Source organism: Thamnophis sirtalis, unplaced genomic scaffold, assembly GCF_051295495.1.
Source record: "Thamnophis sirtalis isolate CommonGarterSnake01/CBP01778 unplaced genomic scaffold, rThaSir2_p1.2 scaffold_3, whole genome shotgun sequence".
NCBI lineage: Eukaryota > Metazoa > Chordata > Lepidosauria > Squamata > Natricidae > Thamnophis > Thamnophis sirtalis.
The window spans coordinates 164677036-164693828 of record NW_028261383.1 but is presented as its reverse complement, the minus strand read 5'-3'; the positions used below and the strand labels follow the sequence as shown (position 1 = coordinate 164693828).

General features: G+C 38.3%; 2 protein-coding genes across 2 annotated transcripts; both read right to left on the bottom strand.

Annotated features, from left to right (window-relative positions):
* Positions 1 to 1818: 1818 nt before the first annotated feature.
* LOC106549221 (lysozyme C-3-like) lies at positions 1819 to 5899 on the bottom strand. The gene is made up of 4 exons (XM_087710704.1): positions 5609 to 5899; positions 5257 to 5418; positions 4108 to 4186; positions 1819 to 2107 (listed from the first exon to the last, which is right to left on the bottom strand). The coding sequence occupies exons 1-4, from the start codon at positions 5736 to 5738 to the stop codon at positions 2041 to 2043; spliced, it is 438 nt and encodes a 145-aa protein (XP_087566830.1). The 5' UTR covers positions 5739 to 5899; the 3' UTR covers positions 1819 to 2040.
* A 6911-nt stretch (positions 5900 to 12810) lies between these two features.
* On the bottom strand, positions 12811 to 16420 carry LOC106549220 (lysozyme C, milk isozyme-like). The gene is made up of 4 exons (XM_014066809.2): positions 16235 to 16420; positions 15884 to 16045; positions 14506 to 14584; positions 12811 to 13091 (listed from the first exon to the last, which is right to left on the bottom strand). Exons 1-4 carry the CDS (start codon positions 16368 to 16370, stop codon positions 13025 to 13027), a joined length of 444 nt encoding a protein of 147 aa, XP_013922284.2. The 5' UTR covers positions 16371 to 16420; the 3' UTR covers positions 12811 to 13024.
* Between the last annotated feature and the right edge of the window lie 373 nt (positions 16421 to 16793).

Here is a 16793-nt window from a genome sequence, read left to right as displayed (position 1 = left end):
GAGGGTTGTAAAAGCATGATGAAGCAGTGTATAAGTGTAAGTGCTATTGCTATGGGTTACGACTGTGTGATTGAAGCTCAAACATTTTATGGTCTTGCACTGAAAAAGGAAGAGGATGGTCATTGTGCGGTGGCTTCTGACATGGTTAATTTTTGGACCCCACCATATATATTCCCCCCTCTCCCTCCCTCTCTCTCTCATACACCCACCTTTTTATTTGTCTTTTATACATGTAAAAACTCTTAGTAAAAGTTACATTAAAGAAAAGAGAAAGACCCTCCATCCACTCAGTTATTCTTTTCAGAAATGTGGAAAAAAAGTTCAGTTTTTCATTACCAAGTTTCTACTTTTATATGAAGCATCCATATGTCCAGATGAATAGAGAACAGAAAAGTGGCATAGGCACATGTCATAATAACATAACCCGGTAGGTTCATCTCCTCATTCCCCTTGATTATTGGGAGCCCTTACACAAACAAGATGGGCATACAAGCTTGGAACTGAACTCTGGGATTTCTTCCAGTTTGCATGTGGACCTGGCTGAATTTATACAATCTGAATCAATATAAACGCTGAAGACACTTCTCCAAGATGACTGAACTTACTGGGCAGTGAATCTTTTTAATAAAATCAGTGCCAGGCATACTTACTGGAAACTTTGGGTAAAAGATGTTACCCTTCTAGCCAATGAATAGACAATTTTAGATTCTGATATTTGCTAGGCTAAGGCCTCACTCTCTCCCACCTGAATGAAAATTTGTGCTTCTAGGATCCCTTTATCCACTTTGCCTGTAGACCCAAAGCAAACGAGAGATTCTGTTTTCATGGAAACCTCTTAATAGTAATGGCTCTAGACTTTATGGCACTCCTAGGCCACATTGACCATTTCTCATCAATGCAAAGATCATTCTTCCCTTTTCTCCAGGTTTAAATAATTGTTATAGCTAATATAGTTCTGACTTTTTACTTCTGAGAATAAAGTCAGAAATAACCTCTTCTAACCGGTTCGGTAGATTTGATGAACAGGTTCTACCGAATAGGTGCATAAATCACAATAATTTTGCCTGTAGGATTTAATCTGCTTATGTTACTGTCTTGTTTGGATACTCTGGTATCTGCCAGGTCAATGTATCGTAGTAAGATGGCCACCAGATTCTAAATTCAGACATCAGTTATACTATACAGTAAAAACCAAGTCTTAATATAACTGTAGGTACATCCTAGATATTGTCTGGCCTTGAATGCCAATTTAGAATTTCCATGTAACAATTTCAAGATAGTTTACTAGTATCGTATGAAGAGATTCATCAGGATCTCTATTACGTGATGCCAAGTTTTGAACCAGTGATTTCTTTAGTTACACAAGAAAGATTAATAGCCAGTTTGTCAACCCTGAAGCCATTTTGGAGCATCTTCGGGGATGCCACAGCAAGGCTGTGAAAATGGGAGGGTGGAGTAGAGATAGCTGGGGACTTGCAGCCAAAATAAAATTCTTTCTCCTGGGAACCAATGAAGTTCTCACCAGGTGCTGGGGAGACGTGGACTGAAACCAAGTGGAGTTTGGACTGTGACCTGGATGGACCATGTGATGGAATGTAGACTGGGGGAAAGAACTTTTATTTTTAATTTGGGTGGGGAAAACCTTAGGACCTTCAGAGTCAGGTTTTCACCAGAAGTGCCAATATGATAGGCCTAATAAATTTGGACTTTGAGGAGCATTTTGGCCTCGGAGGCTGCATTGGGTCTGTTACTTGGAACCCTGGCACAGTTCAATTATGTGAGAATGAAGGATGAAATGCAATAAATGAAAATGGAGAATTGCAGAACATTCATTTTATTGAACGTTTTCAAGCAATAATTTGAGTTTAAAAGAGTTTTAAAATCATCATTTGTATGCAAAGAAACTTGTCCTTTCCAACATGTGGGGTACACATATCGAATCGAAGTGTGAAAGATTGATTATTCAGTATAAGAAGTTGTATCATTTTCATCACAGGAGGAGGAAGAGAAATGCGGAAGAGAAATGCAGGATTATTCATCTCAGAGCCGGCAGCCACGAGTCCATTCTGACAGATCTCTTCCTTTGCAGTGGTTCCTCCAGGCAACCCTAGCAGTAAGAATAAGAATATTGCATGTCTTTCCAAACCACATGCACAGTTGTGTGATCTCTTATGTTGATCTACTTCAAGAATAACCAATTTGGGTAAGCATTGTGAAGTTCACACAAGCCCAAAACCTGAGAGAAAATTTTTACAAGATGGTCTATAGATGGCATTTAGATCCTAAAAAATTGGCTTCTATGTATTCGAATTTACAACCCAAATGTTGGAGATGTGGTTCTCTTGATGCTACATACTTTCATATATGGTGGACCTGCCAAAAGGTTAAAGCATTTTGGATAAAAATATGGTGGATTATACAAAATATTTTTTTAAAAAAGGATAAAATTTACTCCTCAGCTATTCTTGTTAGGTATAATTACTGACTGTACAGTGATAGAGGTTAACCTGATTTTGCATTTAATAACGGCAGCAAGACTGTTGGTGGCGCAATACTGGAAGAAGAAAGATTTGCCTACAATTCCAGAATGGACACTGAAAGTCACAAATTTAACTGAGATGGCTAAAATATCTGCCTATCTTAAAGACCATTCAGATGAGAGATATAAACGAGACTGGAAAAAATGGATTGATTATATTCAAAATAAATATGGGACTAAGAAATTCCAGATAGCCTATGCTTAAGATTAGGAATGATTTAAATTGTCTAAAGTTAGTTTAGCAAGGAGGAGCTAAGTCCAACGTAAAGATGTTATTAACTTCTTACTTTTATTTTTTATCAATATATCTTAGACTGTGGTTGTTAAATATCTATGCCGTGTATGAGTTCTGGGAAGTCGGGGGGGTAGGTTGTGGGGGCTCGGGGGCTCGGGTGGGGGGGGGAGAAGTAAACTAGGCTTGATTTTAAAGCAAGATAATTGCACATGTATATTGTCCTCTCTTATAACATGATATTGTCTAGGTAATAATTTACATGTGATTATATGTTATGGAAATGGTTAATAAAAATTATATATATATATAAAAGAATAACCAAATATGGGAACAAAAGAATTGGAAGGAACTTCTAGTCAAACCCACTGCTCAAGCAGGAGACAGGAATTTCCAGGCTAGCTAGCAGCAACTATAATTCATTCAGCTTTCCTCTTTATTGATTGATAAAATTCCTTTGCTGGTTTGTCAATGAATTCCTTTCCACCAGGCTAAAATCCAACACTTTTTTTTTCTTTGAGCTAAAATAGTCCTAACTTTCTATTTGTAACAATAAAGCCTGAATGCCAGTAATGCCCAAGAGATTCTTTGGTCCCCACATATCCTAGGTAGGGTCTACACTATCTAGAGCTAAAAGAAATTCAAGTCCAAAGTCTTTGGTGAACACCAGAGGGCTCACAAAATCCTCCTCCATATCACTGGGGCACACAACAAATTATCTTTTAAATTATTCTAATTTTTGACCACATAATACTATTGTTTGGTTCTAGATGTGCAGTTTATCAGTTTTCCATCTAACCATTTGCTGCTGCAGCCCATTTTCCTATTTAACCTATGATTGGAGGCTTGAAAAATGATCTCTCCCTGTTTCTCTCACTGCTTTCTTTATCTACCAGTTCTCTGATCCTGTGGAGCTCCTCCATGGATCCAGAGTCCTGGTGTTTAAAAGGCCATCTGCCAAATTCTTCTGCTACCTGTCCCAACTCAGTACCAACCAAACCCCAATGCTGAATCTGTGATAAAAGATTTTCAAACAAGTGAGAAATACAAAAGTGGATAACGGATGGGAAATTACTGGGAATAAATTATCCAGTTATAATAGGTATCAACAAACCCCCCTAATAACTTATAACCTGAGTTTAAAAGACAGTAAAACCCATTATTCTAATGCAACCAGAATGCAAATGTAGCAAGAAAAATACCAAATTGCCATAATGTATTTTACCATCAAGGCTAAAAGTTTAGTGTATACTAATTTAAAGAAAGATAATTAACTTTCAAGATTCAGTTCAATTGCTGCACAATGTTACAAGTTGTTAATAAAAGATTGACTTACCAGGCATCCATCTTTTGGGGATCACGGACAATTCTCTTAGCACAAACAATATCTTCTCTGATGTCATCATTTAAGAAAGCTTCCAGGAAAGACAAATTGGAATATGTTCCAACACAGGTGTTTCAAACAAGATTTCCAAAGAGTTGCATAACATTACTATTTAAAGCTTCTTACCCATGTGGCATTTAAGTTGTAGAACCTCAATAGTTATTACAGCTGGTGTAGAGTATGAAATGCCATTTCTCATCCTCTAACTATGTAGAGTAACAAGTCTTAAAAGTGTAGAGCATTGGGAATCTGTTTTCCCTCTGGAGCTGAATATCCAAGGTCCCTTCCAACTCTAATACTGTTATTCTGTTTTTCTGCATTCTTGGAAAGGAGTGTGAGAAAAATTGTCTCACCAGAGTCCAAGAACCAGATTTCTTTGACAAAGGGCAGAGATCACCGAATCAGGTTCCTTTTTAATTGGAGTTCTAGTGCTGAAATTGCTGCCTTTAACTTGGGCCTCTGGGGAAGACATTAACTAATGTTGTGGTGGATGGTGTGGAGGCATAAAGTAAGATATATCTGTGTGAAGGAAGTTAAAGGATTTGTGACAATTTGGGAAATGGAGTTCAAAGTGGAGGAGCAGATTGAGGAAGGATAAGTGGCCAACAGAAAATATGGTGGCTAGATACTGTCACAGATAACCCAAGCAGGAACTTGAAACTACTTTGAGAGACGGGGATTTAACCCCAAACTTCGTGAAGCACTGGACGAAATTGAACAAGAAGAAAGAGCAATAAAGGAGAGGAAGGACTAAAACTCCTCTTCAAAGGTTTCACCTGACTTATTGAGGAGTTTTTCTTTTCTTTTCTAGTGTAATAGGTATCAGCCCTTGGTAGTAGGTCAGATCAGGAAACAAACAGATTGAAGGAATACTACATCATAACAGCAACAGCAACAATAACAGAATTTTGAAAGTTTGTCAAAACTTTTCCCTCCCACCTCTTATACCAAACAGAATCCAGAGTCATTTTCATTTTTGGATGTTTCTTTCTTTCTTGGGACTGAGATGTCCTTCTTTTCTCATCCATTTTATCTTAACTGTTCTCCTAACCACTCTTGTATTCATTCAAGATAATTTATTCTCTACACTGGGTGTCTTACCACTGCAAGGCCTTCTGCAGCCATTCGCTGTAGGACCCTGGTTATTGTCGCACCAATAGCGGCTGTTTATCTGGAAAATCCCATAGTCACGACTGCCATCCGTGTTTGGTGGCCCTATAACTCGGCTGTTGTATCTGCTCTCATGATAAGCCATACAGATCCCTGGAAGAAAGCAAATGGGGAAAGGAGTATAAAAGGCTTGTGTTATAGATGAAAAGCTATCCTGGTTTCTTACACAGAATATTTAACCATCTTCAATCATTCTTCCCCCAACCAAGGAAGCACCCAAGGACCCATCCCTCTTGAAAACCTGGACTAGGCTAACACAGAGAGATGGGAAGAATAAACTCACAGTTGCCCAAGCTGTAGCCGTAATATCCATCTAAGCCATTTCTTTTCAGAAGTGAAGCCAGTTCACATTTTTCATATACTTTGGCTTCATTGGCCGCAATGAGGAGGAAGAGGAGTGCTAGGGCCTTCATTGCTGCAGCTTCTCAGAGGAGGAAGTCTGACTTCTCCAGTGCAGCTCCTGGATTTTATAGTCACGGCTTGTGAAAGTGGAAACTCAGGAGAGATTAATAACAAAGTATGTAGCAATAGTAATTCCCAAACTTGAAGCAATAACTGATCAGAAAAGGGCGTTTAGGAGAAAGAGGAAGAAAAAACTATTTTTCACTGTCATTTTTAATTTCGTAACAAGCCAAACCAATTTTAAAAAGATGAGAAAAACATTTTTAGCTCCCTGAGAGATCCTGGGTCAAAGGGAATGAGGTGCCAAAAGGAACAAGTGATGGTTACAACTGAATGATTAAAGCCCCATCATTTTTTATGTGTTTTGCATGCGACATATGTGAAAAAGGAAGAGGGATTTTATTCAGTGGTGGGATTCAAATAATTTAACAACGGGTTCTCTGCCCTAATGATTTCTTCCAGTAACCAGTTCACCAAACTGCTTAGAAAGTTAACAACTGGTTCTCCCAAAGTGATGCAGATTGGCTGAATCCTACCATTCTAAGAAAATTGAACAGAGCTTTTTATTCATTGGGTGGGCTGGACGAACTCTTTCAGGGAAGAAAGTTCCTCATTTTGCACCCGTCTTGCAAACCAGGAGCTAGCGAAGATGGAGAAAAAAATTGAGTAAACTCACAGTTAGCCACTCTGTAGCCATAATGTCCATTGAGGTCACCGTAAAGGCAGTTCACATCTGGAATATCGATTGGCTTCACTGGCCACAATGAGGAGGAAGAGGAGGGTGAGCCTTCATTGCTGTGGCTCCTTGAAAGATGATGTCTGATTTTTCCAGGATGGCTACTGGATTTTATAGTCACAGCTTGAGAAACTGGCTCCTTTGGAGGGATGGTAAGCAGAGTATGTAGCAATAAGATTTCCCTAATCTGTGGTTATTATGGATTGACAAGCAGAGACAGTTGAGGGCTAAATAACCAATGAGGAAGAAAAAGGAAGGGCACAGATGTGATGGCGGGTTGCGGAATCAGTGGGACACAAACCATGAAAAAAGTTTAACTGTCATTTTCAATTTCATAAAAAGCCAAACCTAACTGACAATGGGTGAGAAGGGCATTTGTGGCACCTCGAGAGATCCTGGTCAAGGCAATGAGGCACCTGGCACAATAATATAAGCCAGTAAGTTCATCTCTTCTCCCCCCTTGAAGCCATTATACAAGCAAGATGGGTTGTATGAGCCAAGGTGGTGGTTAGAGTCTACAGGCTACTTCAGCTGATGGCTTGTTGCTGCCTCAAGGTTGACTCAGCCTTCCATCCTTCCGAGGTGGGTAAAATGAGGACCGAGGTTGTTGGAGGCAATATGCTGACTCTGTAAACCACTTAGAGAGGGTTGTAAAAGCACGATGAAACAGTGTATAAGTGTAAGTGCTATTGCTATGGGTTGCAACTGCATGATTGAAGCTCAAATTTTTTATGGTCTTGCACTGAAAAAGGAAGAGGATGGTCATTGTGTGGTGGCTTCTGACATCGTTAATTTTTGGACTCCACCATAGATATTCTCCCCTCCCCCTCCCTCCCTCTTTCTCTCACTCTCTCTCACACACCTTTTTATTTGTCTTTTATTATACATGTAAAAACTCTTAGTAAAAGTTACATTAAAGAAAAGAGAAAGGCCCTCCATCCACTCATTCTTTTCAGAAATGTGGAGAAAAAGTTCAGTTTTTGGAAGCCATTACACAAACAAGATGGGCATACAAGCTTGGAACTGAACTCTGGGATTTCTTCCAGTTTGCATGTGGACCTGGCTGAATTTATACAATCTGAATCAATATAAACACTAAAGACACTTCTCCTAGATGACTGAACCTACTGGCCAGTGAATATTTTTATTAAAATCAGTGCCAGGCATACTTACTGGAAACTTTGGCTAAAAGATGTTATTCTTCTAGCCAACGAATAGACAGCTTTAGATTCTGATATTTGCTAGGCCAGGGCCTCACTCTCTCCCACCTGAATGAAAAGTATATTTATGCTTCTAAGATCCCTTTATCCACTTTGCCTGTAGACCCAAAGCAAATGAGCGATTCCGTTTTCATGGAAACCTCTTAATAGTAATGGCTCTAGACCAGTGGTGGGTTTCAAATTTGTTTAGAACCTCTTCTGTAGGTGTGGTCTGCTTTGTGGGAGTGGCTTGCTGGCCATGTGACTGGATGGGAGTGGCTTTCCAGCCATGTGACCCGGTGGGAGTGGCTATCTTGTAAAATGTGGTGAAACTCACTTAACAACGCTCTTGCTTAGCAACCAAAATGTTAGCTCAGAAATTCTGGCATTTGAAGCACGCAAGTCTTAAAGCTGTCAAGTTACAAGACCCTTGCACTCCTAACCTTTTAGGAAAAAAACCCTAGGGGTGTTCAAACCTGACAACTTTAAGACTTGTGGACTTCAACTCCCAGAATTCCTCCTCCAGTCATGTTGGCCTAAGAACTCTGGCATTGAAGTGTGCAAGTCTTAAAGCTTTCATAGATTTATTTTGCAATTTGATCCTCATTCATTGTCTCTATATGAACAAATCATCCACCCAAATCAAAGGACATTACAATGCACTTTGCAATGGTCACTCACTGATGCATTCAACCCACATGCCTTCTTTCACTCATGCATTCTTGATCTTATCCCACCATGAAATTTAGATTTAGATTTATTTTATTGTCATTGTACATATATATATATATATATATATATATATATATGTATATGTATATGTATATGTATATGTATATGTATATGTATATGTATATGTATATGTATATGTATATGTATATGTATATGTATATGTATATGTATATGTATATGTATATGTATATGTATATGTATATGTATATGTATATGTATATGTATATGTATATGTATATGTATATGTATATGTATATGTATATGTATATAGCAATAGCAGTAGACTTATATACCGCTTCATAGGCCTTTCAGCCCTCTCTAAGCGGTTTACAGAGAGTCAGCATATTGCCCCCAACAATCTGGGTCCTCATTTTACCCACCTCGGAAGGATGGAAGGCTGAGTCAACCCTGAGCCGGTGAGATTTGAACCGCTGACCTGCTGATCTAGCAGTAGCCTGCAGTGCTGCATTTAACCACTGCGCCACCTTGGCTCTTGTATATATACACACACACACACACACACACACAGTATACGCATACAATGAAATTCACATAACACCCAGAGACCAGGCCCAATACATGACAATCCCCAAACACCCACCCACCCACCAGAAATTCCCCACCCCTAAACCACCCAAGCATCCACACAACAGACCAAGTAATGCTCATCCAACAGCTCATTGATGGTGGGCCTTTAGTTCATTGTTGAGTGCAATTATAGCTCTGGGATAAAAACAGTCCAAAAAGATTCTAAACAGGATGGGGAGAATCTCTGAGAATGTTGTGCAACTTCCTCAAACAGCCAGATGCCATGTAAGCAGAGGTACTTCAGCATACAATTCCTTCTGTACTAAGATTAATTTCATGTCTCCAATCCTCAGTTCCACCTATTAAAGTGAACAGAAACACTCTTACATACAAAGCAAAAACCAAGCCTTAATATAACTGAAGTACATCCTAGATATTGTCTGGCCTTGAATGCCAATTTGGAATTTCCATGTAACAATTTTGAGGTAGTTTACTAATATTGTATGAAGAGATTCATCAAGATCTCTATTACGTGATGCCAAGTTTTGAACCAGTGATTTATTTGGTTACACAGTTCTTCCCTGCCACAAGAAAGATTAATAGCCAGTTGGTCAACCCTGAAGCCATTTTGGAGCATCTTTTTTTTCTAATTTTTTATTTTATTTTTGGACAAACAAAGACAAACAAAACATGAAACACAAAACCTTCATCAGTTACATATAGCATATCATTTGATTACTGTCTTGTGCATCACCACTTCCAGTTGCATATAAAATCACAGATTATTCATCAGATATGCATAGGTACTTTATTATCATTATACATCATTTGTTCAGTTACAATTGTTATTCCTTCATTTTAAACAAAATATTCTAGCTATTGAGTTCATATATGTGTGTGTGTGTGTGTGTGTGTGTGTGTGTTTTATTTGTGCTGATAAATAAATAAAGGGAGACTAAGCTCTCATCAGCTAGCCATACCCTTACTGGGATTCGAACCTGGGCTATATTACATATTAGGCAGACGTCTTAGCCATTAGGCCACAGGCTCTGATCCGTTATCAGCTGAGCCAGGGAGAAAGGTATATATTTAAAGTCACAACCCCTGGTATGCCCCAATTATGGGAGGAAGCTAACTGCTTCCATTCTCTGTCAATCGGCTCATCACAAGAGTCCATCACAACGGAAACCCAATATTTTTACTGTTGCCTTTGTTATATTCGTGTTTTATTTGTGCAGATAAATAAATAAAGGGAGACTAGTATAGATCTATTTCAAGCTATTTAGCTCTCATCAGCTAGCCATACCCTTACTGGGATTCGAACCTGGGCTATATTACATATTAGGCAGACGTCTTAGCCATTAGGCCACAGGCTCTGATCTGTTATCAGCTGAGCCAGGGAGAAAGGTATATATATGTGTGTGTGTGTGTATATATATATATATATATATATATATATATATATATATATATATATATATATATATATATATATATATATATATATATATATATATATATATATATATATATATATATATATATATATATATATATATGTTTTTATTTGTGCTGATAAATAAATAAAGGAAGACTAGTATAGATCTATTTCAAGCTATTTAGCTCTCATCAGCTAGCCATATCCTTACTGGGATTTTATATATATATGTGTGTATGTATGTATGTATGTATGTATGTATGTATGTATGTATGTATACCAACATTCCATTGCATAATTCTTAGTCTATTTAATAATCATACGCTGTTATATCACCTATATCATTCTATTACTCTTACAATATAAAAAATTCTCCAACATTTTTCATTTCCATGTTTTTTTATCTAACCACTGATAGAACAAATCCCATACCTTGTAAAATTCTTCATCTTCTTGTTCTCTAAATTCAAATGTAAATTTGCTCATTTCAGCACATTCCATTATCTTCCTCCTGCGTTGGTGTTTTCTCATTTTTCCAATTGTTTGCAAATACAATTCTAGGTGCCGTTAACACATTTACAATCAAATATTTCAGATCTTTGTTGTATGTTTCCGGTATAATTCCCAATAAAAAAATCTCTGGTTTAAAGTCTATGTGTTTTTGTATCATTTTCTCCAACCACGTGTGGATTTTAGTCCAATATCTTTTAGCTTCTGTGCAAGTCCACCACATATGGTAATATGAATCCGGTGTCTGATGACATTTCCAAACTTTTTCAATTTGTTCTTGAACATTCTTGCTATTCTCATTGGGGGTAGATGCCACCTGTAAAACATCTTATACAAATTCTCCTTATATGCTGTTGACATTGTCATTTTATAATTTTGAGATCACAATTTCTGCCACTTCTCTAGTTCAATCCCATGTCCAAATTTCCCCCTCAAGCTATCATAAGTTCTTCCTCTAGCTTAACCTCTAGTAAGTGTCCATATAATTTTTAATTACTTTTTCATCAGCACCTGTCAGAATTTTATTTAGCTCAGTCATTTTATCATAGAAACCTTCCATTTTACGATCTTCGCCATATCTAAATTGTATTTGCACATATGAAAACCATTTCATCCTTATTCCTTCCTGTTCCAATTCTTGCATAGATTTAAGTTCCCCCTCTGCATTCAATATTTCATCATATCTAACTGTTTGTTCCTTTTTCTATATTATTAGGTATGAAAAAGCTTCAATAGTTGATAGCCAGACTGAAATTTTTAAGTAATGTTGCCTTTTGATCTTCTCCTAATTTAATAGCAAAGCCTCCCTCTCTTCTAAAATACCCCTGTGTTTTAGTTCCTTTGTATCATAAAAAAGCATGCCATCCCAACAATAAATCATGTTCTTCTACAGTCAGTAATGTGGAATTCCTTAATGTTATCCACTCCTTAACCCACATCAAGCTTGTTGCCTGATAATATAATTCCCAGTTAGGCAAGCCCAGTCCTCCTCTTATTCTAGCATCTTGCAACATTTTTCATTTTATTCTTGTTTTTCCACCCTGCCAAATGTACTTCAGCACTATTTTATTTAAATCGTCAAAGTAATCTTTCCCTAATCTAATTGGAATTGTCTGGAACAAATATAAAATGCTGGGTAAAATATTCATTTTGATTGTAGATATTCTCCATATCATTGATAGTTGTAGATTTTCCCATTTCATCAGATCAGTTGCAATCTATTGCTTAAGTTTATGATAGTTGTCCTTGAGTGTACTGCATCTTGGGGTTAAATATATCCCCAAATATTTAACCTTATTTGTAATTTGAATCTCCAAAGCTTCTGCCAATTCTTGATTTGTCTTGATGCTATATTCTTTATCAGAATCTTCGTTTTATCTTTGTTTATTTTCAGACCTGCTACTTTTCCATATTAGTCTATTTTTTTCTATCAATTTAGGGGCAGTTTCTAATGGATCCTCTAAGAGGAAAACCAAATCATCTGCAAATGCTTGTAGTTTGTATTCTTCCTTTTGGAGCATTTTCATGGCTGCCACAGCAAGGCTGGTTGGAGCTGTGGGAATAGGAGGAGGGAGTAGAGGCAACTGGGGACTTGTAGCCAAAATAAAATTATTTCTCCTGGGAACCAAAGTCGTTCTCACCAGGTGCTGCGGAGACATGGACCGAAACCAAGTGGAGTAGGGACTGTGATCTGGTTGGACCATGTGATGGACATGTGGACTGGGGGAAAGAACTTTGATTTTTAATTTGGGTGGGGAAAACCTTGGGACCTTCAGAGTCGGGTTTTTACCACATGTGCCAATATGATATGCCTAATAACTCCAAGCACTTTGGCCTCGGAGTTTGCATTGGGTCTGTTACTTGAAACCCTGACATAGTTCAGTTATGTGAGAATAATGAATAATGAAATGAAAATAAATGAAGATGGCAAATTGCAGAATATTCATTTTATTGAACATTTTCAAGTGATATTTGAAGCGTTTAAAAGAGTTTTAAAAACATCATTTGTATGCAAAGAAACTTGTTTTTCCCAACGTGTGGGGTACAAATACCAAATCGAATGTGAGAGATTGATTATTCGGTATAAGAAGTCGTGTCATTTTCATCACAGGAGGGGGAAGAGAAATGCGGAAGAGAAATGCAGAATCATCCATCTCAGAGCCGGCAGCCACGAGTCCATTCTGACAGATTTCTTCCTCTGCAGTGGTTCCTCCAGGCAACCCTAGCAGTAAGAATAAGAATATTGCATGTCTTTCCAAACCACATGCACAGTTGTTCAATTGCTTATGTAGATCTACTTCAAGAATAACAGAATATGGGAACAAAACAATTGGAAGAAACTTTGGAAGTCTTCTAATTCATTCATCCTTCCTGTTTATTGATCAATAAAATTTCTTTGCTGGTTCGTCAATGAATTCCTTTCCACCAGGCTAAAATTCAACAGTTTTTTTGTTTTAGGTAAAATAGTCCTAACTTTCTATTTGTCACAATAAAGCCTATATGCCAGTAATGCCCAAGAGATTCTTTGGTCCCCACATATCCTAGGTAGGGTCTACACTACCTAGAGCTAAAAGGAATTCAAGTCCAAAGTCTTTAGTGAACACCAGAGGGCTCACAAAATCCTCCCCCATATCATAGAATCCCTCACTGGGGCACACAACAAATTAACTTTTAAAGTATTCTAATTTTTGACTACATAATACTATTGTTTGGTTCTAGATGTGCAGTTTATCAGTTTTCCATCTAACCATTTGCTGCTGCAGCCCTTTTTCCTGTTCAACCTACGATTGGAGGTTTGACAAATGATCTCTCTCTATTTCTCTCACTGCTTTCTTTATCTACCAGTTCTCTGATCCTGTGGAGCTCCTCCATGGATCCAGAGTCCTGATGTTTAAAAGGCCATCTGCCAAATTATTCTGCTACCTGCCCCAACTCAGTACCAACCAAACCCCAATGCTGAACCTGTAATAAAAGATTTCAAAACAAGAGAGAAGCACAAAAGTGGATAATGGATGGGAAATTACTGGGAAGAAATTATCCAGTTATAATACAAACCCCTCTAATAACCTAAGTGCCAGTCTACTTTTAAACCAGGATGTGGTGGCTCCATGGCTAAGATGCTGAGCTTGTTGATCAGAAATGTCGGCAGTTCGGTGGTTCGAATCTCTAGAGCCACATTACTGAGTGAGCTCCCATTACTTGTTCCAGCTTCTGCCAACCTAGCAGTTCAAAAGCATGCAAAAAATGCAAGTAGAAAAATAGGGACCATTTTAGGTGGGCAGGTAACAGTGTTCCGGGCACCTTTGACATTTAGTCATGTGGTCAAATGACATGGAGATGTCTTCGGTCAGCGCTGGGTCTTCAGCTTTGAAACGGAGATGAGGACCACCCCCTAGAGTCAGGAACAACTAGCACGTATGTGTGAGTGGAACCTTTACCTTTATTTTATTTTTAAACCTGAGTTTAAAAGACAATAAAACTCGTATTTTATATTTTATAAGACATATTCAGCAATTGTATTTTACTATCAAGGTTAAAAGTTGTACTCTAATTTAAAGAAAGATAATTAACTTTCAAGACAGTTCAATTGCTGCCCAACGTTACAAAAGGAAGATATTAATTAAATATTGACTTACCAGGCATTCATCCTTTGGGGATCACGGACAATTCTCTTAATACAAACAATATCATCTGTGATGTCATCATTTGTGAAAGCTGCCAGGAAAGACAAATTGGAATATGTTCCAACACAGATGTTTCCAACAAGATTTCCAAAGACTTGCATAACATTACTATTTAAAGCAGATTCTTACCCATGTGGCATTTAAGTTGTAGGACCTCAGTAGTTAATATGTAATACATCCACTTCTTTACCAGTGTAACCAACTGTTTATACAGCTGGTGTAGAGTATGAAATGTCATTTCTGATCCTCTAACTGTGTAGAGTAACAAGTCTTAAAAGTGTAGAGCTCTGGGAATCTGTTTTCCCTCTGGAGCTGAATTTCCAAGGTCCCTTCCAACTCTAATACTGTTATTCTGTTTATCTGCACTCTTGGAAAGGAGTGAGAGAAAAATTGTCTCACCAGAGTCCAAGAACCAGATTTCTTTGACAAAGGGTAGAGATCATTGAATCAGGTTCCTTGCTAGTTGCAGTTCTAGTGCTGAAATTGCTGCCTTTAACTTGTGCCTCTGACATTTGACTAATGTTGTGGTGGGTGGTATGGAGGCACAAAGTGAGATATATCTGTTTTCCCTCTGGAGCGGAATATCCAAGATCCCTTCCAACTCTAATACTGTTATTCTGTTTTCTGCACTCTTAGCCACCTCTTGTGAGGTGAGTGAGATCAGGTGGTATCTTTAAGGGGTGCCAATGGATCTAAGGATTGCTTCTCCTGCGGGCGCTCTCTCTGGAGAGCTGGAGAGCTTAAATGATCTCTCTGCTAAAGGGTCACTTTCTGTACAAGAGTTAGCTGCTGATAGTTATCATTGCATTTTAACTATTTTAATTCCTCAAGGAATTAAACCTTACCTGATTTGCAACCTTACCTGATTTGTAACTCTTGCTTACAGGTATTTCTAATTTAATGATCGGTATTTAGGAAAGCGTTTTGCAAGCAAAGAAGCTTCTTGTATTTTTGTACAGGTAATCCTTGACTTACAACAGTCCATTTAGTGACCATTCAAAGTTACAATGGCACTGAAAAAAGTGATGTATGACTGTTTTTCACACTTACAACCCTTGTAACATCTCCACGGTCATGAGAGGCCAGGCAAGGAGAAGCACCCCTTCAATGTGAGTGACGTCAAGTTGGCCATGCCCATCCAGTCACATGTCCATCCAGCCACACCTACCCAGCTGGCCATTAGGGCAGAGAACTGGTTGTTAAATTATTTGAATCCCACCACTGCCAGTGGGACTGAGTTGTCATCTCATCCACTTTATCTTAATTGTTCTCCTAAACACTCTTGTATTCCTTCATCAAGATAATTTCTTCTTTACACTGGGCGTCTTACCACTGCAAGGCTTATTACAGCCGTTAGATGTATGCCCCTGGTTATTGTTGCACCACCAACGGCTGTTTATCTGGAAAATCCCATAGTCACGACTGCCATCCGTGTTTGGTCGCCCCACAGCTCTGCTGTTGTATCTGCTCTCATGATAAGCCATACACATCCCTGGAAGAAAGCAAAGGGGAAAGGAGTACAAAAGGCTTGTATCATAGATGGAAAGCTATCCTGGTTTTTTACACAGAATATTTAACCATCTTCAATCATTCTTCCCCCAACCAAGGAAGGACCCAAAGACCCATCCCTCTTGAAAACCTAGACCAGGCTAACACAGAGAGATAGAAAGAGTCAACTCACAGTCACCCAATTTGTAGCCATAATATCCATCCATGCCATTTCTTTTCAGAGCTGAAGCCAGTTCACATTTGCTAAATACTTTGGCTTCATTGGCTGCAATGAGGAGGAAGAGAAGTGCGAGTGCTAGGGCCTTCATTGCTGCAGCTTCTCAGAGGAGGAGGTCTGACTTCTCCAGTGTGGCCCCTGGATTTTATAGTCACGGCTTGTGAATGTGGAAACTCAGGAGAGATTGATAACAAAGTATGTGGCAATAGAAATTCCCAACTTGAAGCAATAATGGAGTAACCAGAAGATTGTGTTGAGGACAAAGTAGAAGAACAATTCACTTTTAATTTTGTAAGAAGCCAAACCATTTTTTTAAAGATGAGTGAGAAAAGTATTTTTAGCTCCCTGAGAGATCCTGGGCCAAGGGGAATGAGGTGCCAAAAATGAACAAGTGATGGTTACAACTGCATGATTGAAGTCCCATCATTTTTTGTGTTTTGCATGCAATGTATGTGAAAAAGGAAGAGGGATTTTATTGTGCGGTGACTGCTGCCTTCTTGATTTTTTGGGACCC